The sequence below is a fragment of the Phacochoerus africanus genome, chromosome 7, assembly GCF_016906955.1.
Source record: "Phacochoerus africanus isolate WHEZ1 chromosome 7, ROS_Pafr_v1, whole genome shotgun sequence".
Taxonomy (NCBI): domain Eukaryota; kingdom Metazoa; phylum Chordata; class Mammalia; order Artiodactyla; family Suidae; genus Phacochoerus; species Phacochoerus africanus.
This window is the reverse complement of record NC_062550.1, coordinates 25,690,216-25,712,100: the sequence shown is the minus strand read 5'-3', so window position 1 is coordinate 25,712,100 and position 21,885 is coordinate 25,690,216. Positions and strand designations below refer to the sequence as shown.

Below are 21,885 nucleotides of genomic sequence, written 5' to 3'. Positions count from 1 at the left end.
TGAGTTGCCGTGGCTGTGGTGCCAGCGGCTACAGTTCCAATTGATCCCTAGCCTGGGAACCTCCATATGCTGCAGGTATGGCCCTAAAAAGACAAAAAAAAAAAAGATATGAGTTACTAGGTTACAACATTAGGGACTAGTAGAGTATTTTTTTTTACAGTTGGCAATTGTAGCTCCTAACTTCTTCCCTCAGAACAATTTTCTAAGCAATTTAGAGAAAATTACCAATGTCACCAGCATAAAATCTTTTGTAATTGTCAAAACACTTGGACTTTCTGTAGCTTCAGACACTAAAATTTAATTTTAAAAGGTTTAATTTCTTCTATATTTGCTTTTTTTTTTTCCATGCCCACACCTGTGGCATATGGTAGTTCCAGGGCTGGGGTTGAATCGGAGCTACAACTGCCAGCCTACACTATAGCTACAGCAACTCCAGATCTGAGTCACATCTGCAACCTATGCTGCAGCTTGCAGCAACGCCAGATCCTGGACCCACTGAGTGAGGTCAAGGATCAAACTCGAATCCTCTTGGATACTAGTGGGGTTCTTAACCACTGAGCCACAACAGGAACTTCTCTTATTTGATTTTGTGTGATAGATTCTGAACCAATTTCTTTTGCCTGGTTTTACATACAATCTAAATAGTTTGATCTTGTGGTTTACATTCTTTTTTTTTTTTTTTTTTGTCTTTTTAGGGCCATACCTGCAGCATATGGAGTTTCCCAGGTTAGGGGTTGAATCAGCTGTAGCTGCTGGCCTACAACCACAGCAACTCCAGATCTGGGCCTTGTCTGCGACCTACACCACAGCTCAAGTCAACACCAGATCCCTAACCCACTGAGCAAGGCCAGGATTGAACCTGCATCCTCATGGATGCTAGTCATATTACTTTCCGCTGAGCCATGACAGAAACTCAGCATTCTATCGTTCTTAGGTGTGTGTGTGTGTGTGTGGCCACACCCATGGCATATGGAAGTTCCCAGTCCAGGGATCAAACCCACGCCACAGCAGTGACCAGAGCTTCTGCAGTGACAAGCCATATCCTTAAACCACTGTGCCACAGGAGAACTCCTCCTTCTTTGAGAAACACTCAGAAGCAAGCTATCAGACTGGTGCTTTCCATCATTTATGAAAGTTTTTCTTCCTGTGCATTTGCTATAACGTTTTCTCCATAGCCACAGTCTTTTTTTTTTCTTTTGTCTTTTGGTTTATGTAAAACAGATTCTGTAATGCAGTCAACACACTGAAGTGCCTATATTTCTTTTCTGATTTCCTATTCACTTATCTATTTCCTTTTGTTTTTTGTTTTTGTCTTTTTAGGGCCGCACCCGTGGCATATGGAGGTTCCCAGGCTAGGGGTGGAATCGGAGCTGCAGCTGCTGGCCACAGCCACAGCAATGCAGGGTCTGAGCCATGTCTTTGACCTATACCACAGTTCATGGCAATGCCAGGTCCTTAACCCACTGAGCAAGGCCAGGGATGGAACCTGCATTCTCATGGATGCTAGTCAGATTCGTTTCTGCTGAGCCACAACGGTAACTCCCATTTATCTATTTTCTATTCACTTATCTATTGATTGCTTACTACCTACCAGCCATGTTGATCAAGAAGGCTGAAGAGTTCCCTGGTGGCCTAGCAGTTAAGGATCCAGCATTATCACTGCAGTGATAATGCATTATCCTTAACTCAGAGGGTTAAGGATCCACCATTGCTGTGAGCTGTGTTGTAGGTCGCAGATGCAGCTTGGATCTGGTGTTGCTGTGGCTGTGGTATAGGCCAGCAGCTACAGCTCTAATTCCACCCTTAGCCTGGGAACTTCCCTAGGCTACATGTGCAGCCCTTAAAAAAAAACAAAAAGATAAAGTACCCAGATAGAAAGCAGAAAGACTAGTATTAAGCTTTTGGCAAAAGATGTTTAGGGCTTCTGATATGTCCAGCATTAAAATATTTTAGGGAGTACTCACTATGGCACAGCAGGGTAAGGACCTGGTGTTCTCTCCATTGCCAGAGATGAAGTTCAATCCCCTGCCCAATGCACTGAGTTATGGATCCAGTATTGCCACAGCTGTTGAATAGGTCACAGCTGCAGCTCGGATTCAGTCTCTGGCCCAGGAACTTTCTTTCTTTTTTTTTTCTTTTTGCCTTTTCTAGGGCCGCTCCTGCGGCATATGGAAGTTCCCAGGCTAGGGGTCAAATCAGAGCTGTAGCTGCCGGCCTGTGCCAGAGCCACAGCAACACGGGATCCGAGCCACATCTGCAACCTACACCACAGCTCACAGCAACACTGGATCCTTAACCCACTGAGCAAGGCCAGGGATTGAACCCTCAACCTCATGGTTCCTAGTCAGATTCGTTAACCACTGAGCCACAATGGGAATGCCACCCAGGAACTTCTATATGCTGGCAGTACAGCCAAAAAAATTAGGAGTTCCCTGGTGGCTCAGTAAGTTAAGGATCCAGCATTGTCACTGCTGTGGCACAGGTTCAGTTCCCTGACCTGGGAACTTCCACATGCCTCGGGCATGACCAAAATTAAATTTTTGTTTGTTTTGGTATTTTTAGGGCTGCACCTGTAGCATATGGAGGTTCCCAGGCTAGGGGTCTAATTGGAGCTGTAGCCACTGGCCTATGCCACACCAGGTCCGAGCCGCGTCTGCGACCTACACCACGGTTCACAGCAACGCTGGATCCTTAACCCACTAGCAAGGCCAGGGATCGAACCCGTGTCCTCATGGATGCTAGTTGGGTTCGTTAACCTCTGAGCCATGATGGGAACTACAGAAAAATTAAAATTTTTAACATTTTAATGAGCCCTTGATAAAAACTGGTATCCTAGCCCATAAAATAAATTATAGACTATATTGTGCTTGTATAAAAGAATTTGGTTCTTGGAGTTCCCTAGCTTGGGAACCTCCATATGCCATGGGTGAGACCTAAAAAGACAAAAAAAAGAATTTATTTCTTAAAGATAGCAGAAGCATGCTTAAAGACATCCCTAGCTCTGATTTGCCATCTCCATATAAGAATTGTAGATAAAGGGCACAGAACTGATTTCCATGTCCAAACTTGCCTAGTTTACAAAGAAACCCAAAGAAAGAAAATACATTCTTCCTTAGCTAATCATTGGCAGAGTTAGAAAAGTCAGTGGACTTGCTGGCAAAGAGAAATGGTCAAAATGTAGCTTTATTTGTCTAAAGGACCTGGCCCTTTCTTCTGAAGGTACATGGACTGACTGACTGCATTGACAAATCTCCTGGGTTGCTATTTACTTTGGTAGAATTTCTATCAACAATTTTAATAGTAACAATAAACATTTTTTAAGTAATGTAATTAATCTTCCTTTTTTAAGTAATGTAATTAATCTTCAAGTAGCTACTATTATCCCCATTTTATAGATAAGGAAACTGAGATAAATATGTTAATTGCCCAAGGTCACCATTAGGTAATCAAGCCAAGATTCAAAGGAGTCTGACTTCAAAATCCATGTTCATTACGTTCAGAATGGATAAGCAATGGGGTACTACTGTACAGCCTAGGGAACTATGTCCAACATGATGGAAGATAGTATGAGAAGACAGTATAGTAAGAATGTGTATATATGTATGACTGGGTCACTATGCTATACAGCAGAAATTGACACAACGCTGCAAATCAACTATGCTGTAATAAAAATAAAATTCATATTCATATCCACAACATCGCTTCTCCTATTTGAAGAAAATGTCAGAATTTTTCATTCCTGATAAACTCCTCTTTCTCATTTAATCCTAATTCATTAACCCTAAGCCTCAGTTTATTATGGCAAAATACCAGAAAATTTAAAGTAGTTTTCAGTACATTTAAATGCTCTGCTTATCTTGAAAGGCAGCCAAAATTGTCTTAAAGCCAGTAGCTCAAATAGCATTGGCTGATTTAGTAATATATTTGTTGCGTCCTTTTGGAGAAAGGATATTGGAATCAATGCCCTAGCCTTTTCATTTACAAAACACTTGTTACAATCTACCTTTCAAAACTCCTACTTTTGGAGTTCCCCTCGTGGTGCAGTGGTTAACGAATCCGACTAGGAACCATGAGGTTGAGGGTTCGATCCCTGGCCTCGCTCAGTGGGTTAAAGATCCAGCGTTGCCGTGAGCTGTGGTGTAGGTCGCAGACTCGGCTCGGATCCCGCGTTGCTGTGGCTCTGGTGTAGGCTGGCAGCTACAGCTCCGATTCGACCCCTAGCCTGGGAACCTCCATATGCCGCAGGAGCGGCCCAAGAAATGGCAAAAAGACCAAAAAAAAAAAAAAACAAAAACTCCTACTTTGGGGAGTTCCCGTGGTGGCACAGCGAAAACGAATCCAACTTGGAACCTTGAGGTTGCGGGTTCAATCCCTGGCCTCCCTCAGTGGGTTAAGGATCCGGCGTTGCCATGAGCTGTGGTGTAGGTCGCAGATGCGGCTCTGATCTGGTGTTGTGGCCGCGGTGTAGGCCAGCAGCTACAGCTCTGATTAGACCCCTAGCCTGGGAACCTCCATATGCTGTGGGTGTGGCTCTAAAAAGACCAAAAAAAAAAAAAACTTACTTTGTAAAGTGTGGGGTCCTGAGCCTCTAGAACAGATGTGTTTCAAGATAAAGTGTCCAAAATAGAGGCAAAAAGAATTGTATGCGTGCCTATGCTCGTTTTTTCTGAGGGGAATTTATGCCTTGATAATTTGTCTAAATTATATATTCCAAAAATAAGACAATCGAGGGTTAACCTAAGTCTCAGCTACCTTCCAGTGGTGTGAACAATCTCTGTGGCATTGGAATATGATTTAATACCTCACGTTTTCCTACAGTCCTTCCTGAGAAAAGTAAGTCAGTAGTAACACCGCAGTGGCTATATTGCCAACAGGAAAGCAAAGGTTGTTTCTCACACAGTTGCCCTTCGCGTATCAAAAATCCCTCGACCTGGGGGACAGGAAGGTGTCGGCTATCTAAGGACTACACGGCTTGGAGCAGAGTTCCTGCCAGGCCAGCGCGTCGCGTTCTGAATTCTTACCCTTATTTAGACCTTGTCAACACCCTTCCCCGGGAACAGCCGGATGGCTCACTGGTAGGAAGTGACTACAGGCAGCTCCTGACCCGGAATCGGATCCTGGCCCCGCCCCCTCCGCCAGGCTTCCTTCTGCAACAGGCGTGGGTCACGCTCTCGCTCGCTCTCTTTCTGCCGCCATCTTGGTTCCGCGTTCCCCGCACAGTAAGTGCTGTCTTCGCCACTACTTTTATCCGCAGCCATCCGCCTTTCTTGCTGGCTGAGCCGTCCCGAGGACTATCAGCTAAGGCGAACTGGAGGTTTTATGGGGCCACCGGGTTCCTACTCAGCCCTGGGCAGTGTGGCCTTGGGGCCCCCGGACAAAATGGGGTCTGCTGTTTATATCCTGGCAGTAGGGCAGAAAGGCCGTGAGCCGGGAGTCCAGGGCTGGGTAAATAGGAGCCATTGCGGCTGTGGGGATGGAAGTGGGGTGCATCTGCTGTTGGAAACGGCTTTACGAGGACCCAGAGGAGGTTGAGGGGTCATAGCGTTGGAACATTCCCCCCCCCAACACACACACACCCTTCTTTAGTGTGACAAGTGAATATTGGGACTGAGGTCACCTTTCCTCTCCTGGTTCCCGAAAGTCGGGCAGACGGGAGTCCTGGAGGTCGTGACCCAGGAGAGGGGGTGAGGAGGGAGAGGTGGTTCAGTATAGCGTCTTCCGTCTCCCATGCTAGGGAGCCTGACGGGGATCCTCTCCCTCGGGTTGAGAATGCAGCGGTGATTGCTGCTCTGTAGGATTTGGAGTGTTGAATGAAACAAATTCCTGGGTACTGAGAAATCTACTTTGTGGGAGTGAAAAAGCGATAATAGAAGGTGACTCTCTTGATCAGAAATCTGAGGATTACGTAGTATTTCTCACCAGTGTGGGGAGGGTTCTCCCGAACACCCGTCTTAACGCAAAATTTTAAAGAGTATTTGATTGGGTTGGGCAGCAGAACGGATCCGAGTCAATTCAGGCCTCCTTTTTATTCCCTTCCTTCAGAAATGCCCGGTGAAGCCACAGAAACCGTTCCTGCTACAGAGCAGGAGTTGCCACAGCCCCAGGCTGAGACAGGTAGGTTCCCCTAGATCCTTGTTGTTAATTAAGATTGACCCTAAAACCATTTGGTGGTAGCATGACGAAGACAATACACTTCAGTCTTTTAGTGTTAACTCTATTAAAGACGGGGAGCACCTGATAGTGAATGTCTTGAAGGGACTTCCTTAGGGAGTGGAATAAAGTATATTTGAGATTCAAGAGTATTAAAAGCTCCCTGGCCTGCTTTGTATATTTTGGCACCTACCTCAAAGGGGGTTGTGCTATGGAACCCTCCCCCCACATAGGAAAACGGAGCAGGGAAGAGGCTCAGTGATCCTTACTTATTGGAACTAGGTGACCCACTGGCAGGCCAAGGAGACTTGAGCTTTTGTGAAGTTCCAGCCACCAAGTTGCATCAAGGTTTTAGATGGCAGTGCTTGGCATTGTGCCATCATCACATGTTTGGATGAGATGTGTGCTGGTGGTAAATGTGTCCTACTGGGATCCAGGGCCCTCCAAGATTGGTTATCTTGTTTTATGGATTGGTGCTGAGATGTTTCTAGTGTGCTGGAACAGCTTGTCTGGAACCCAGGATTGGGATAGAGCCTTTTGACTTTGGAATTAATGGATATAGAACATAGTGTAAAGGCAAGTTTTTAGTTCTGATTAAAATACTTCTCTATAAACCTTAAGCGGGGTAGTGGAAAAAAATTGTTTTATAATAGTCTTCTTGCTGAGACAGTTATGCAAAATTAACTGAAAGGAATATTCAGGCTGTGACTTCATCCTCACCACCCGCCCCCCCCCCCATGGTAATTTCTTTTTCTTTTTCTTTTTTTTCTTTTTTTTTTTTTTCCAAAATTCCACCTGTCACTTAAGAGCAATTTCTGTCGCCTTTTGGAATTAAAGTAGAGTTGTTTATAGTTGAAAGCATTAAGGTTCTCTTTCCCCACCTGTCTGATTTTAGCAGCTGAAGGGATTAATACAGCTGCTAGAAAAGAAATAGGAGGGGCCCTCCGAGCTAGGAAATGAGCCATATGAAGTCTTGAACTACAAGGGACTTAAGGAAGGTAAAAATAAAGGACTGGTCTCTAAAAGTCCTATGATTTCAGCGCCAAACAAAACTTTAAAGAACCTCATTGAAGAAGTTGATTTTACAAATGTGGAGAGTGAAGTTCAGATGAACTTAGAATAATCTGGTTTTGGAGTTCCTGTCTTGTGGCTCAGTGGTTAACAAACCCAACTAGCAATTATGAGGACACAGGTTCGATTCCTGGCCTCCTTCAGTGGGTTAAGGAGTTGACGTTGCCGTGAGCTGTGGTGTAGGTTGCAGACACGGCTCATATCTCGCTTTACTGTGGTGTAGGTCAGTGGCTGCAGCTCTGATATGACCCCTAGCCTGGGAACCTCCACATGCCGAGGGTGGGGCCCTAAAAAGTCAAAAGACTGAAAAAAAAAAAAAAAGAATAATTTGGTTTCAAGCTTCGAAACATAATGCTATTTGGAGTTCCTGTTGTAGCTCAGTGCGTTGAGAACCTGACTAGTATCCATGAGGATATGGCCTCGATCAGTGGGTTAAGGTTGTGGTGTTGCTGCAAGCTGTGGTATAGGTCTCAAATGTGGCTGGGATCTGGCATGGCTATGGCGTAGGCTGGCAGCTACAGCTCGGATTCAACCCCTAGCCCTGGGTCGAAACCCAAAGGTGTGACCCTTTTAAAAAATTAAAATTAAAAACATATAACTATAATTAAATAATTAATTACAGAATGAGGAAACTGGCTCAGGGAATTGCTTGGTTATGGTGTCTAAAGCAAGTAATTTGGGCCTTATCACATTTGATGTCCGTTTAGAGGAAAACATTCTAAGTTTCAAATTGTGATTAATATGTTTGAGAGCAGGAGTTCCCATTGTGGTGCAGCAGAAACAAACCCTACTAGTATCCATGAGGACGTGGGTTCCATCCCTGGCCTCCCTTAGTGGATCAGGGATCCAACATTGCCAGAAGCTGTGGTGTAGGTCACAGATGCAGCTCGGATTCCAAGTGGCTGTGGCTGTGGTGTAGGCTGGCAGCTGTAGCTCCCATTTGAGCCTGGGAACTTCCATATGCCCTGGGTGCGGCTCTTTTTTTAAAAAAGGGGGTTTAAGAGCATTTGCACTGTAAGACTTTGACCTAGCAACTCCCCAGGAAAAACTGATTGAACCACCTGTCTTTTCTGTAGTGGGGTCCTCTAGGTTGAATAAATTGTGAATTTGAGTGCTATAGGCTTTTATTTTTTAATACTCCCTTTTAGGTGTTGAGCATTTGTTGATCTAATCCTTTTTTTGGTTTTTTTTTTGTTGTTGTTGTTGTTGATGTTTATTTTCCCCCCAGCTTTTCTTTTTTTTTTTTTTTTTTTTTTCTTTTCCCACTGTACAGCAAGGGGTGATCTAATCCTTAATGTTATCTCCTGATTAGTAAGCATGATGTTTTTTCATCATTCAGAAAGTCTTTTACTTAGCTTTACTCTAGTGCCAAATACTGGTCTATTTTGGCAGAATGACATAATTATCCAGATTAAGGGGTGTGGATCCAATGTATTCTCTCCACTCCAATTCCCTACTTTCAAAATAGAACCACTGACTGGTTTAACAAGTTGGGTTGGAGTTTCAAAATACAGTTCCAGCGCTTGTGACTGAGCTCTCTCCCTTTCAGTCTGATTCATCTTAGATTGGTGTCTGAAGAGCTAACATTACCTAGGAAGGTCTGTAGAGACTATAGTCCACCCATTTGTGGTTGTTTTTTGTTTGTTTTGGATGAGTAAAATGAGGTATATAGGAAGGCTAAGTGACTTAGTACTTAATACTTAGTATTAAATTCTAAGAGTCAGGTTTTTTCTAACCTAGTAGAAGCCTGAGCATGAAAAGACCTGTTTTTTCTCATTCAGCTTTGATTCTGCATTGTTATCACCACCTACTACCTCCCCTGTTCCAGATTCCAGTGTTTGTTTCAGATAGTGCATGCTCCTTGGGTGGACAGGGTAGAAGTGTTCCAGTGATTCTGTGGCCTATGAGAGAGACTTAGGGTTCATTTGAAAAGGGAAGGGGAGGGCACGACTGGGAAATGGTTAGAAAGCACGCTGTTCCCAACTCACTTCTGGGCCTTTGCTCCCCGTTTAGAGACTAATTGGCTGCTCTTAAACTGTTTTCTTCACCCTAAAATAGTCCTAAGAACTTGGGAAATGTGGGAGAGGAGAGGAATATGTTCTTACTTGACCACTGAAGTATGTTTGGGGAAGGTTACTGTTTGTCTAATCCTGAGTGGTGACTTTCATTCTCATTAAAAATTCCAGTGTTTCCTGTGAGGCAGGTTGTACCAAGTTGGGCTGTATAACTCACCTTTGTTTTTTTTCCTTCCCTTTCCTTCTTTATCCTTTTTTTTTTTTTTTTTTTTAACTCCAGCTGTGCTTCCTGTGTCTTCAGCCTTAAGTGTCACTGCTGCTTTAGGGCAGCCTAAACCTACCCCTACCTCTCCTTGCTCCTTGGCCCCCCAACAATGTCCTCTGGCAACCCCTAACCAGCCTTCCCCATGCCTTTCTTCCTCCACTATTGCCTCAACCCCTTTTGAAGGTCCTTTTCCCCAGTTGTCCACTGGGACAGCCTCTCCCTCCACTGACACCCCTGTTTTCCTTCCAAACTTAATAGGGCCGCCCATCTCCCCAGCTGCCTTAGCTCTGGCCTCTCCCATGATAAATCCAACTCTGAAAGGTGTTCATTTGTCTTCCACTCCCTTGGCTCTGGTGGCCTTGGCTCCCCACTCAATTCAGAAGAGCTCTGGCCATTTACCTAAAACTTTTAGTTCACCTCCTTCAGTTCCTGTGGCCGAGTCAGGATCAGTGACGTCTCTATCGGCTGCAGTTGCTTCCTCGGAACTAAAGACCTCTGTTATTCAAGCTCCCTCTCAAGAAGTCCCTAATCCAAAAGGAACCCCCAGCCCTCCAGGTATAGTCAGTGCCAGTCCTTCCCATCTTGTAACTCCTTTGGCCTCTGTTCAGTCTGGAATGGTTTCATGTCCTCAGACACCACCTTCCACTCCCATAGCCATCCCGTCCCCTCAGGTTACAGGCATCCCTATTTCCTCAGCTCTCACTTCTCCAGAAAACCCTCTAAGCCTCAGCCTAAAGGGACCCCGTAGTCCACCTGCTGCCTTACCTCTTTCAACTCAGTCTATTCCTATGGTTCCTGATGTCCCCCCAGTTTTCCTCACTTCTCTGGGCTCTCATCTTGCACCTTTATGTCAGAGTTCTCTTGTTTCTCATGTCCAAGCTTTAGGTCAAACAGACCCTAATATTCTGTCAGATCCTACTGAGGATATTGTTTCTGTGGATCATTTTTCTACAGGTGCTTCTTACCCTTCTCAGAGATCTGTAATTCCTCCCCTTCATTCCAGAAATGAGGTGGTTCCTGCTGCTATGGCTACTTTTCCAGTGGAGGCCCCAGCTTCCCCTCTGGCTCTGTCTGTTGACAAAGGCTCCTCTATCAGTGACCTAGCCTCCTGTAGTCCTTCTGACTCCTCACATGTGGCTGCCTCTTCATTGTCTCCTTCAGCTTCTGTCATTCTCAAAGCTTCTGGTGCTACTCAGCAGCCTTTGCTGGCCCAGACTCCTGCTGCTTCTTCAGGGAGTACAGGCTTGAAAGAAGCTCCTGTTTCTTCTGTTGGAAACACCCCACCTGTAATGACTAACCCCTCTGCAATTTCTACAACACCCATTACCTTTGAGGTAGCTTATGTCTCTCCAGTTTCATCAGATCTCATAAGCAGTAAGGACTCAGGTTCCCAAACTGCCTTGATTATGGCGCCTGTGGCTCCCAAAGAGCTTCCTACTCTTCAAGTAACCACCACTCTAGGGATACCAGTCTCTCCACCTATGTCAGCCCCTGAGCACCCAAAAAGTGTCCCCATTTCACCAGCTCTGACAGCTCCTAAAAATCTCCCCTCTTTGCAGAATACATCATCTTCTCTGGAGATAGCTCTTTCTCCTGAAGCCACTTTAGAAAAGAAAAGCTTTGTAGAGCCTCTCCCAGTAGTTAAGACAGCCAGTACTGCTCCCTCCTCTCTGGGTGTTAACTCCCCAACCTCTATAATCAAGACAGATTCTTATTCAAGCCCAGACCCAACTAGTCTGCTTCTCAAAAGTTCGCTCACTACCCCAGCTGTAGCTACATTTCCTTTGGAAGGTACTGCCTCTGAGGAGATGGCCCCTACAACTGTCCATGTTACCTCCACTCCTCCACCTACGGCCAGCGCTTTTCTAGAAGGGGTTGTCTCTTTAGCTCTTAAAAGCCACCCACCCAAGCAGGGTACTTCCACTCTTAATACTTTACCATTGATCCCTCCAACCTCTGAAAGTTGCCCTGTGACTTTATCTCCCCATAGTGTTTCTGCTTCTCCAGATACTATGGCACAGGTCCCTGAAATTCCCAAGTCTGAGTCCTTTCTCCCTCTTCCTCCAGCTGGTACTCTTCAAGGTACAAAGAAAGTTCATAGTATTTCTCAGTTGGCACCTGTGGCTTCCTCTCCTGAAGGGTACCCAGCTGAGGACTCTAGTACTTCTGTTACTGTGTCTTCCAAAGGAACTTACCTAGCTGACTCTCCATCTCCTTCAGGGACTAGTGTGTCTCCTCAAACTAAAAGACCTCCAACCAAGAAGGGTTCAGCTGCTTCTACCCTAAGTGTTACTCCTTCTGTTTCTAAAAGTGTACCTGCTATCCCTGATAATGCTGCTGGAAATCTATCGTTCCCTATTTCTCCAGTTGAGGCTTCCTCTCTTCCAGAAGCCAATCTTCCCTTTCCTGTCCCTGAAGGATCATTAGCCAAGAAGCATACCCCTACTCCTCCATCTTCAAAAGGAGCCCCAGATAACCCATCCCCCAAAGACACTCCCAATTCCCCACATGTGGCTCCTCCTTCCCCTAGAGGGGAGCTGGCAACCCCATCTCCTAAAGAGATCCCCACTCCTCCAGGTATGTCTCCTTCCTCCCCCAAAGGAAGCCCAGCAACTCCATCTCCCAAAAAGGCCCCCACTCCTTCAGCTGTGGCTCCTCCCTCTCCCAAAGGTGGGCCAACAAGCCCACCCCAAGACACCCCTGCTCCTCCAGCTATGACTCCTTCCTCCCCCAAAGGAGCCACAGCTGCCCCACCTCCTAAAGGAGCCACTACTTCCCCCAAAGGGAGCCCAGCAACTCCATCTCCCAAAAGAGCCTCAGCTACCCCATCTCCCAAAGGGGACCCAGCAACTCCATCTCCCAAAAGAGACCCTACTCCCCCAGCTGTGGCTCCTCCCTCTCCAAAAGGGGGCCCAGTGACTCCATCTCCCAAAAAAGCTCCAGCTACCCCACCTCCTAAACAAGATCCCACTGCCCCGGCTGTGGCTCATCTTTCCCCCAAAGGGGGCCCCACTCCCCCAGCTATGGCTCCTTCCTCTGCAAGAGGGGGCCCAGTGGCTCCAGCTTCCCCACCTCCTAAAAGAGATCCCACTCCTCCAGCAGTGGTTCCTCCCTCTCCAAAAGGGGGCCCAGCAACTCAATCTCCCAAAAAAGCTCCAGCTTCCCCACCTCCTAAAAGAGATCCCACTCCTCCAGCAGTGGTTCCTCCCTCTCCAAAAGGGGGCCCAGCAACTCAATCTCCCAAAAAAGCTCCAGCTACCCCACCTCCTAAAAGAGACCCCACTCCTCCAGCTGTGGCTCCTCCCTCACCCAAAGCAGTCCCAGCAACTCCACTCAAAGGAGCTTCCACTCCCCCAGATGTGGCTCCTCCCTCTCCAAAAGGGGGCCCAGCAACTCCATCTCCCAAAAAAGCTCCAGCTATCCCCCCTCCTAAAAGAGACCCCACTCCCCTGGCTGTGGCTCCTCCCTCTCCAAAAGGGGGCCCAGCAACTCCATCTCCCAAAAAAGCTTCACCTCCCCCACCTAAAAGAGACCCCACTCCTCCAACTATGGCTTCTCCTCCAAAAGGGGCCCCAGTGACTCCATCTCCTAAAAAAACTCCAGCTACCCCACCTCCTAAAAAAGACCCCACTGCCCCGGGTGTGGCTCCTCCCTCTCCCAAAGAGGCCCCAGCAACTCCACTCAGAGGAGCCTCCACTCCCCCAGATGTGGCTCCTCCCTCTCCAAAAGGGGGCCCAGCAACTCCATCTCCCAAAAAAGCTTCAGCTACGCGCCCTCCTAAAAGAGACTCCACTCCCCTGGCTGTGGCTCCTCCGTCACCCAAAGAGGCCCCAGCAACTCCACTCAAAGGAGCCTCCACTCCCCTGGCTGTGGCTCCTCCCTCACCCAGAGAGGCCCCAGCAACTCCACTCAAAGGAGCCTCCACTCCCCCAGATGTGGCTCCTTCCTCTCCAAAAGGGGGCCCAGCAACTCCATCTCCCAAAAGAGCCCCAGCTATCCCATCTCCCAAAGGAGACCTTATTCCCCTATCTGTGGCCCTTCCCTCCCCCAAAACAGCTTCAACATTTCTTTCCCCCAAAGAGACCCCCATTCCCTCAGCTGTGGCTCCTCCCTCCCCCAAGAGCGCCTCAGCAAGCCCAACCCCCAAAGGAGCCCCCGCTACCCCATCCCCCAAAAGGGGCCCAGCCACTTCATCCTCCAAGGGGGCTCCCATTCCCCCAGCTGTGACTCCTCCCTCCCCCAAAGAGGCCCCTACTTCCCCAGTTTCAGTCACATGTCCCTTGGGGTCCACTGCTCCTCAGGCATCTAAAGAGCTCCCAGTAAAGAAAGGCCTAACAACTCTCAAACCAGCACTTGATGCCCCGGCTCCAGAAGGTACACCAGTCACCACAGCTCCCGTTCAGAAAGGTCCACCAGCCAAGAAGAGTTCTGCTATTTCACCTATGGGCCCAGATCCCTCAGCTCAGAATGGCACTAAAGGACCCCTTTCTGCAGTGGCTCCAGCTCCTCTACTGACAGCCTCTACTCAGAAAGGTTCCTCTCCAAAGACTACAAAAGCCCTTCCTATTTCTCCCTTAAAAGGCAAAGATTCTTTCCATTCCCCAAGGGGCCCCATGGCTCTTCCTTCTGAATCTGCAACATTGACCCCTTCAGCAACAACTGCCTTCTCCGAGAAGGTCCTTCCTAAAGCTGGATCAGCATCTGACTCTCCAGCACCTATCCCATCAGTATCTCCGCCTCTTGCTCCCTCCCCAGCTCCCCCTCTGCTTCCTAAACAGCAATTTCCGATGTCCTCACCTGGGCTGGTGCTGGAATCACCCTGTAAGCCCTCAGCCCCCGCTGATGAGGATGAGCTGCCGCCTCTGATCCCCCCGGAACCAATCTTGGGGGGAGTGCCTTTCCAGCCGGTCCTCGTCAACATGCCCACTCCCAAACCTGCTGGGATCCCTGCCCCAACCCCCTCTGCCAAGCAGCCTGTTCTGAAGAACAATAAGGGTATTTGCCTTGGTTTGCCGTGTGCATGGTGTGTTGCCCACAACCCTCCTGGGGGCTACCCACCAATACTAACCATAGGATGCGCCGCTTTCTCCAGTATATCTGCTTGTGTTTGGACATAGAACATAGAATGATAAATTTAAATGCAAAAGCTCTAGGAATGTGAAGCAGAATCTTGGTTTTCATCACCTCAGACAGCCAATTGATGCATTGGTTAGTGGTCCAGACTAACCTTGGGTCTGCCATGTTTTTACCTAACAGATCTGACATTGAAAACCAAGACCTTCTAGACCTTTATAATTTGCTCTAATCTCTTACCACATCACTAACCTTGTCCCTGGACCTGGGATTTGCTAAAATATTGGGAAATCTGGAACTATTTGAAATTTTTTTCACTTCTTAGTAGTAACCAGAGCCCAGGGACTCCTTTTTCCTAAAAGACCTATTTTTCCTAGCCTGAAAATGGTGCAGGTGTGTGCTTTTTCCCTCAGTAGTCTATTGATGCTTGGCCTTTCATTTGAGGGGAACTTAAAATATGTGAATTAGGTTTAGAAGAAATGGAAGAGGTCACAGGGACAGTATCTAGTAGAGGTGACTGTTAGAGCTATAGATCAGCATCACTGAGAATCTTCAAGCTATGTTGATTAGATCAAACTGCTAGGGTGAGTGGTTTGAAAATAGGACTAAATGTGTGTACACAACTGCTTTTGGCCTCTCCCAACCCAGTTTAAAGGATGAGGGGAAAGTCCTCCCTCCCTCCCTCAACCGTCCCCCTCTACAGTGCCTCTATAGTGCGATTTTAACTGGGGTGTTTTTCTTTGTTTGTTTTATTTACTTCAGTGTATCTGGAGACACCTTGTCTGCCAGAACCTTTCTATGATGTTTGGGCTATTGGGTAGAATTTGGGGTCGGGTAAGTTACTGGTGTTTGCGAATGCTAAGACATAATGACCTTGAGGAAAAGGAAGCAGTTACAGTATATCAGCTGCTTGGCTGCATCTAATAATTACTTCTCATTTGGGGGGCTAGGTCTTTAATGGATGTGTACACACTGGTTAATGACTAAGATGAATGTTGTCATATCATTGTATGAGCTGGCTTTCAGGCAAGCCAGTTGGTTTACATTTACTTTTGTGAGATCTAGCATAAGCCAGTGATCTTTTAGTCTGGACAGGTCATGGTGAGGTGCCTCTTCCTTGTAATTTCTACTATAAAATAGTAAAAATTACTTGTCACCTTAGGGTCTGGAACAGAATCTGACAGCGATGAATCAGTACCAGAGCTTGAAGAACAGGATTCTACACAGGCAACTACACAACAAGCCCAAGTGAGTATCCTCTTACTTACTAGTGTACATACATGGATCAAGGAAGCATTGGAGAACCCATGTTAATCAGAGAAGCTGACTTATGTATTTGAAGCTGTAAATCTTCACAAAGGGAAAGCAGCATGGGGATGTGCCATCCAGGTCTTACATTCCAGTTTACTCAGCTGTTTGATCTTCTTAGCTGGCAGCAGCAGCTGAAATTGATGAAGAACCAGTCAGTAAAGCAAAACAGAGCCGGAGTGAAAAGAAGGCCCGGAAGGTAAGAGTTAAGTTATAAACAAGGATTGAAGTAACAGAAGTTACTATGGCAGAAAACCTAGGAGTCCTGGAAATCCATCTTGTGTTTGCAAATAAGCTTTTCTTAGCTCACAAAAAATCTTTGCTTAGAGTATAGTAGTATTATGTTCATTATTTCCTGAAGCTGCTTCCATCAGTTGAAAACCTGATGTTCTTTTTTATTCTTTAGGCTATGTCCAAACTGGGTCTTCGGCAGGTTACAGGGGTTACTAGAGTTACTATCCGGAAATCTAAGAATATCCTTTTTGTCATCACGAAACCAGATGTCTACAAGAGCCCAGCTTCAGATACCTACATAGTTTTTGGGGAAGCCAAGGTATGGAAAGTTTTCTTGGGAGTTGCTCTAGACCAAGGTTTCTCAACCTCAGCACTATGGACACTTGGGGTCAGATTGTGTGGGAGCGTGGTCCTATGTGTTATAGCTGTTTAGCAGCATCACATCCAGTTGCAATAACCAACAAAATCTATAAACATTTGACAGATGTACTCTGGGGAACAAAATCACCAGTGAAGAACCACTGCTTTAGACCTAAGCTACTTTGCCTAAAGTGATAATATAATCTGACTAAGGCCAAGCAAATTAAAGCTAAATAATACGTTAATGTGAAGTGGGTGAGAGTTTAGAAAAGATGCAAATGATTTCTTTCATTTACTGCAGATTGTTCTACTCATATGAATCTCTATATTTTTTACCCTCTAGATCGAGGACTTATCTCAGCAAGCACAGTTAGCCGCTGCTGAGAAATTCAAAGTTCAAGGTGAAGCTGTCTCAAACATTCAAGAAAACACACAGACTCCAACTGTACAAGAGGAGAGTGAAGAGGAAGAGGTATATAAAGAAATCTTTTGAACTTTTAATGCTCTCCAGATAATATTATGGTTGTATTGATGGGTAGATTTTATGTTTTTGTTTTAGGCTCTTGAACTCCATTGAGTTAAGTGGCTTTAGACTTATATTAAGAACTAGATTCAGGAGTCCCTGGTAGCCTAGCAGTTAAGGATTCAGCATTGTCAAAGTTGTTACCTTTAGTTTATAGTGTTTTTTTCCCTTCACTTTTAGGTTGATGAAACAGGTGTGGAAGTTAAGGACATAGAATTGGTCATGTCACAAGCAAATGTGTCGAGAGCAAAGGCAGTCCGAGCCCTGAAGAACAACAGTAATGATATTGTAAATGCTATTATGGTAAGTGTCCAAACCTTTATTCCTTGGCTCTCTCTGCCCTGACCAATTACATATGGGTGTCTTATTTTCTGTGTTTGATATCAGTTAGGAAGTCTCATTCCAAAGCCTGTTGTTTCCTCAGGTTTTTAATGACTTGAATTGTCTGAGGTTGCCTGTAACTCTGATGATCTCTTTTGTCTTACAGGAATTAACAATGTAACCATCTGAAAAGAGGACCCTTTTTTTGGTGTTTCAAAAGAGTAATAACTGCAGCTTGGTTTGAAATTTGTACTGTTTCTATCATTAATAAAGTTATGGCTTCTTGTTGGATGAATTCCATGGGTGCTTAATCTCTTCCCCTCCCCCAAAAAACACATGAAAGCTCTAGAGATATGAGGTACTCATTTATTTTATTTATTACTCTTTTTTTCTCCTTCTCTCTCTTTTGGGCTGCACCTGCAGCACATGGAAGCTCCTGAGCCTAGGGGTCAAATCAGAGCTGTAGCTGCCAGCCTGCAGTACAGCCACAGCAACGCCAGATCCTCAAATCACTGAGCAAGGCCAGGGATCAAACCCACATCGTCATGGATATAAGTGGGTTCCTAACCCACAGGACTACAATGGGAACTCCCTTATTTATTACTCTTGAGATCTCTGCTTCAGTTGAAAAAGTTTAGTGAGGTTTTAAGAGATTCCCATCTTAAAATCTCAGCCTTCTCATCTCTTGTAAGAAGGTATTGTATTAGGCTAGGTATTAGGACAACTTAACTGTAAGTTTCTCATTTGCAATTTCTTTCTCAGATGTTAACTGTTAGCAAATCTTGATTCTTCTTTATTTTATAATTATCCCCTTCTCTGACCTATGATCTTTTTTCCTTTTTTTTTCCTTTTTTTTGGCTGCCCTGGGGCAGCACTAGGTCCTTAACCTGTTGTGCCTGGCTAGAAATCAAACCTACGTCCCAGTGCTCACAAGACACCACTTATCCCATTATACTATGCGGGAATTCCTAACCTGTGATCTTTATGAATATATTTTGAGCCTCATCTGGCCTCTGTGACAAGCAGTTTACATTGGTTACATCTTGTCGCATAGCAACTTGGTACAGGGTTGGAGAAGGGTACATAATGGATTTGGATGGAATTATAGTACTTTGTAGAAAATGAAAAGATACCTCACAGAGATTTTGACTTGTATACAGTACAAAACATTCCGCTTTTATTTTTTATTTATTTTTTTCTTTTCTTTTTAGGGCCACACCTGTGGCATGTAGAAGTTCCCAAGCTAGAGGTTGAATCGGAGCTGCAGCTGCCGGCCTACCCCACAGCCATAGCAATGTAGGATCCAGGCTGTGTCTGCAAACTAGCATCACAGCTCACAGCAACACCAGATCCTTAACCCACTGAGCAAAGCCAGGGATCGAACCCACATCAAATGGATACTAGTCAGGTTTGTTACCACTGAGCCGCAGTGGGGAACTCCAACACTCCTTTTAGATACACACTATATAGACATTTTAAGCTACAAAGTAAATTACGATTAGGATAGCCATAATTAGGATAAGTGAAAACCAGAACTGTACAAGGCAAACTGGTATATGCAAATTAGCCAGTTATGATAAATACAGATATTCTATAGAAGTCCTAAGAAGAGTGCAATTTCTGAGTTTAGGTTGTTGAATGGTTCGGGGGAAAGTAAAGGGCTAAAATTTGGAAATAGGAAGACTGCAAGTAATTGTACAGGCAAGAATCCTAAGATGAATAAGTGATAAGACAATTAGAAGGGAAGTTAGAGTAAAAATTAATTTTGGGTTTGGGTGGTGGGTTTTGTTTTTTTGTTTTTGTCTTTTTAGGGCTAAACCCAAGGCATATGGAGGTTCCCAAGCTAGGATAGAATCTGAGCCATTGCTGCAAGCCTACGCAATGACAAATCCTTAGCCTTCTGAGCAAGGCCAGGGATCAAACTGGCATCCTTGTGGATACTAGTTGGGTTCTTAACCCACTGAGACATAACAGGAACTCCAGATTTTTTTTAAAGAATAAATAAGATTAATATTGTAGATGGCCTTTGGAACTAAGGAGGTTTAGACTTTTATATTTATTTTTTGGCCACTTGGAAGTTCCCAGGCTAGGGATCGAACCTGTGCCATAGAAGCCTTCTGAGTCACAGCAGTGACAATACTGGATCCTTAACCTGCTGCACCACCTGGGAATTCCTAGACCTTTTTATTACTAAATCATTTTCTCCATCTTTCTGAGAAAGTAGGCATTTTTTTAACAGATGCAATAAAAAGCTGAGGACCAAAGAAGTTAAATGACTTCCTCAAATGGAGTTCCCATAGTGGCTCAGTGGATAACGAATCTGACTAGCATCCATGAGGACTCAGGTTTGACCCCTGGCCTGGCTCAGTGGATTAAGGATCCAGCATTGCCGTGAGCTGTGGTGTAGGTCGCAGACGCGGCTTGGATCCTGTGTTGCTGTGGCTGTGGCGTAGGCCAGCAGCTACAGCTCTGATTCAACCCCTAGCCCGGGAATCTCCACATGCTGCGGTTGCAGCGCTAAAAAAAGAAAAGAAAAAAAAAAATGACTTCCTCAAAGACTGCCACCAAAGACCAGAGACTTTTCACTGTGTTTTGTTATCATGGAGAAGCACAGAGTGACATCTGGCTGGCTGAGAATGATTTCTGCTTCCATTTCACTGGAGTAGAAATTAGATCATTAGATGAGCAGAAAAGTCTGATGAGGCTAAAGATAGGCCCCTTGGCTGCCAAGTCTAAGTCAGCCTAGTAATTCTTAGTTCAGGAAGAAATTAGGGATATTAACTCCTATTTTCTTACTGTTCCCTCTCTTCAGAGTTAAACTGCCTAGTTCTTGGTTATTTTTTAGAGAAGTATCTTGTTTAAGGCTATTATTGCGTCGTTGTTGTGATGCTATTTCTTCCCACCTCAAAGACCTTGATGTTACTACCCCTTGTACCATGTGTTACAGGCAAACCTTAGGGACATTGTATGTTTGGTTCCAGACCCCCAGTAAGGCACATAGCACAATACAGTGAATCATGAATCTTTTTAGTTTCCCAGGTATATAAAAGTTAGGTTTAAGTGTGATCCCTTTGTGCCACAGTTACAACTCCAAATCTGTTTTTTTTTGTGGGGGAGGGGGGTTCTTTTTGCCTTTTCTAGGGCTATACCTGCGGCATATGGAGGTTCCCAGGCTAGGGGTCGAATCAGAGCTGCAGCTGCCAGCCGACACCAGAGCCACAGCAACGCGGGATCCGAGCCACGTCTGCAACCTACACCACAGCTCACAGCACCGCCAGATCCTTAACCCACTGAGCGAGGCCAGGGATCAAATCCGCAACCCCATGGTTCCTAGTCAGATTCGTTAACCACACTGAGCCACGATGGGAACGCCAAGCCTATCTGCTTTTGATATGACTGCTTTTATCTTCTTTTTTTTTTTTTTTTTTCTTTTAAGACTGCACCCGCAGCATATGTTCCCAGGCTAGGGGTCGAATCAGAGCTACCACTGCTGGCCTACACCACAGCCACAGCAACGCCAGATTGGAGCCTAGTCTGTGACCTACACCACAGCTCATGGCAACACCAGATCCTTAACCCACTGAGTGAAGCCAGAGATTAAACCCAAAACCTCATGGTTCTTAGTTGGATTCGTTTCTGCTGCGCCATGACGGGAACTCCTGCTTTTATCATTTAACCATAAGTTTAATTATAAGAATGAGTCAAATTTAATCATTTCTAGCCTTCAATTTAAAATGGAAGATGGGAGTTCCCATCGAGGCTCAGTGGTTAACAAATCCGACCAGGAACCATGAGGTTACAGGTTCGATCCCTGGCCTTGCTCAGTGGGTTGAGGATCCAGTGATGCCATGAGCTGTGGTGTGGGTTGCAGACTCTGCTCTGATCCCACATTGCTGTGGTTCTGGTGTAGGCCGACAGCTACAGCTCCAATTCAACCCCTAGCCTGGGAACCTCCATATGCTGCAGGTGCAGCCCTAAAAAGACAAAAAAAATAAAGTGAAAGATATATAACTTTCTTTTACTCGAACATTTAAGGCCATTATTACTTAGAGGCCATTGTTTGGTTCTTAATTGACCCTAATTTTGGTATTGTTTCTTTAGAAATAGAGAGGTCAGGGACTTCCCTTTGTAGCTCAGGGGTTAATGAACCTAATTAGGATCCATGAGGATTCAGGTTCAATCCCTGGCCTCGTTCAGTGGGTTAAGGATCTGGTATTGCTACAAGGTGCGGCGTAGGTCATAGATTCAGCTCAGTTCTAGTGCTGCTACATTGCTATGGAAGTAGTATCCTGCATGTTTTAAAACTAAACAGGAGCTCCCACTGTTGTGCAATGGGATCAGTAGCATCTTGGGAGCTGCTGGGACACAGGTTCTATCCCTGGCCCAGCACAGTGGATTAGGGATCCTGCACTGCCACAGCTTCAGTTTAGGTCATGACCGTGGCTCTGATCCCTGGCCTAAGAGATCCATATGCCACAGGGCTACAAAAACTGACCCCCCAAAAATTGTTTTTAAGTAAAATTGTATTGTGTATTACATATCTTAATGGAAATTGCTTTTCAATT

The 21,885-nt window shown here is 45.5% G+C and overlaps 1 protein-coding gene across 6 annotated transcripts; it reads left to right on the top strand.

Moving 5' to 3' along the window:
- The first annotated feature begins 5,111 nt into the window (after nucleotides 1-5,111).
- On the top strand, nucleotides 5,112-17,615 carry NACA (nascent polypeptide associated complex subunit alpha). Of its 6 annotated transcripts, none has more exons than XM_047786962.1 (10): nucleotides 5,112-5,219; nucleotides 6,043-6,114; nucleotides 9,517-10,056; nucleotides 14,257-14,496; nucleotides 15,737-15,822; nucleotides 16,004-16,081; nucleotides 16,289-16,435; nucleotides 16,820-16,948; nucleotides 17,180-17,302; nucleotides 17,487-17,615. In XM_047786962.1, the coding sequence occupies exons 2-10, from the start codon at nucleotides 6,045-6,047 to the stop codon at nucleotides 17,499-17,501; spliced, it is 1,428 nt and encodes a 475-aa protein (XP_047642918.1). In that variant the 5' UTR covers nucleotides 5,112-5,219; nucleotides 6,043-6,044; the 3' UTR covers nucleotides 17,502-17,615. The 6 variants fall into 6 exon arrangements, with proteins under 6 accessions (XP_047642918.1, XP_047642917.1, XP_047642915.1 ...); XM_047786961.1 differs by having other exon boundaries at nucleotides 9,517-12,585; nucleotides 12,682-14,496; XM_047786959.1 differs by having other exon boundaries at nucleotides 9,517-14,496.
- The last annotated feature ends 4,270 nt before the right edge of the window (nucleotides 17,616-21,885 follow it).

What these genes read in the sequence shown, in the direction of transcription:
- NACA (XM_047786959.1), top strand. Translation starts at nt 6,045, where the DNA reads ATGCCCGGTGAAGCCACAGAAACCGTTCCTGCTACAGAGCAGGAGTTG. An exon ending in TGTTCTGAAGAACAATAAGG is followed by an intron (nt 14,497 to 15,736) that starts GTATTTGCCTTG and finishes TTGTCACCTTAG; the next exon opens with GGTCTGGAACAGAATCTGAC. An exon ending in AGGAGAGTGAAGAGGAAGAG is followed by an intron (nt 16,949 to 17,179) that starts GTATATAAAGAA and finishes CTTCACTTTTAG; the next exon opens with GTTGATGAAACAGGTGTGGA.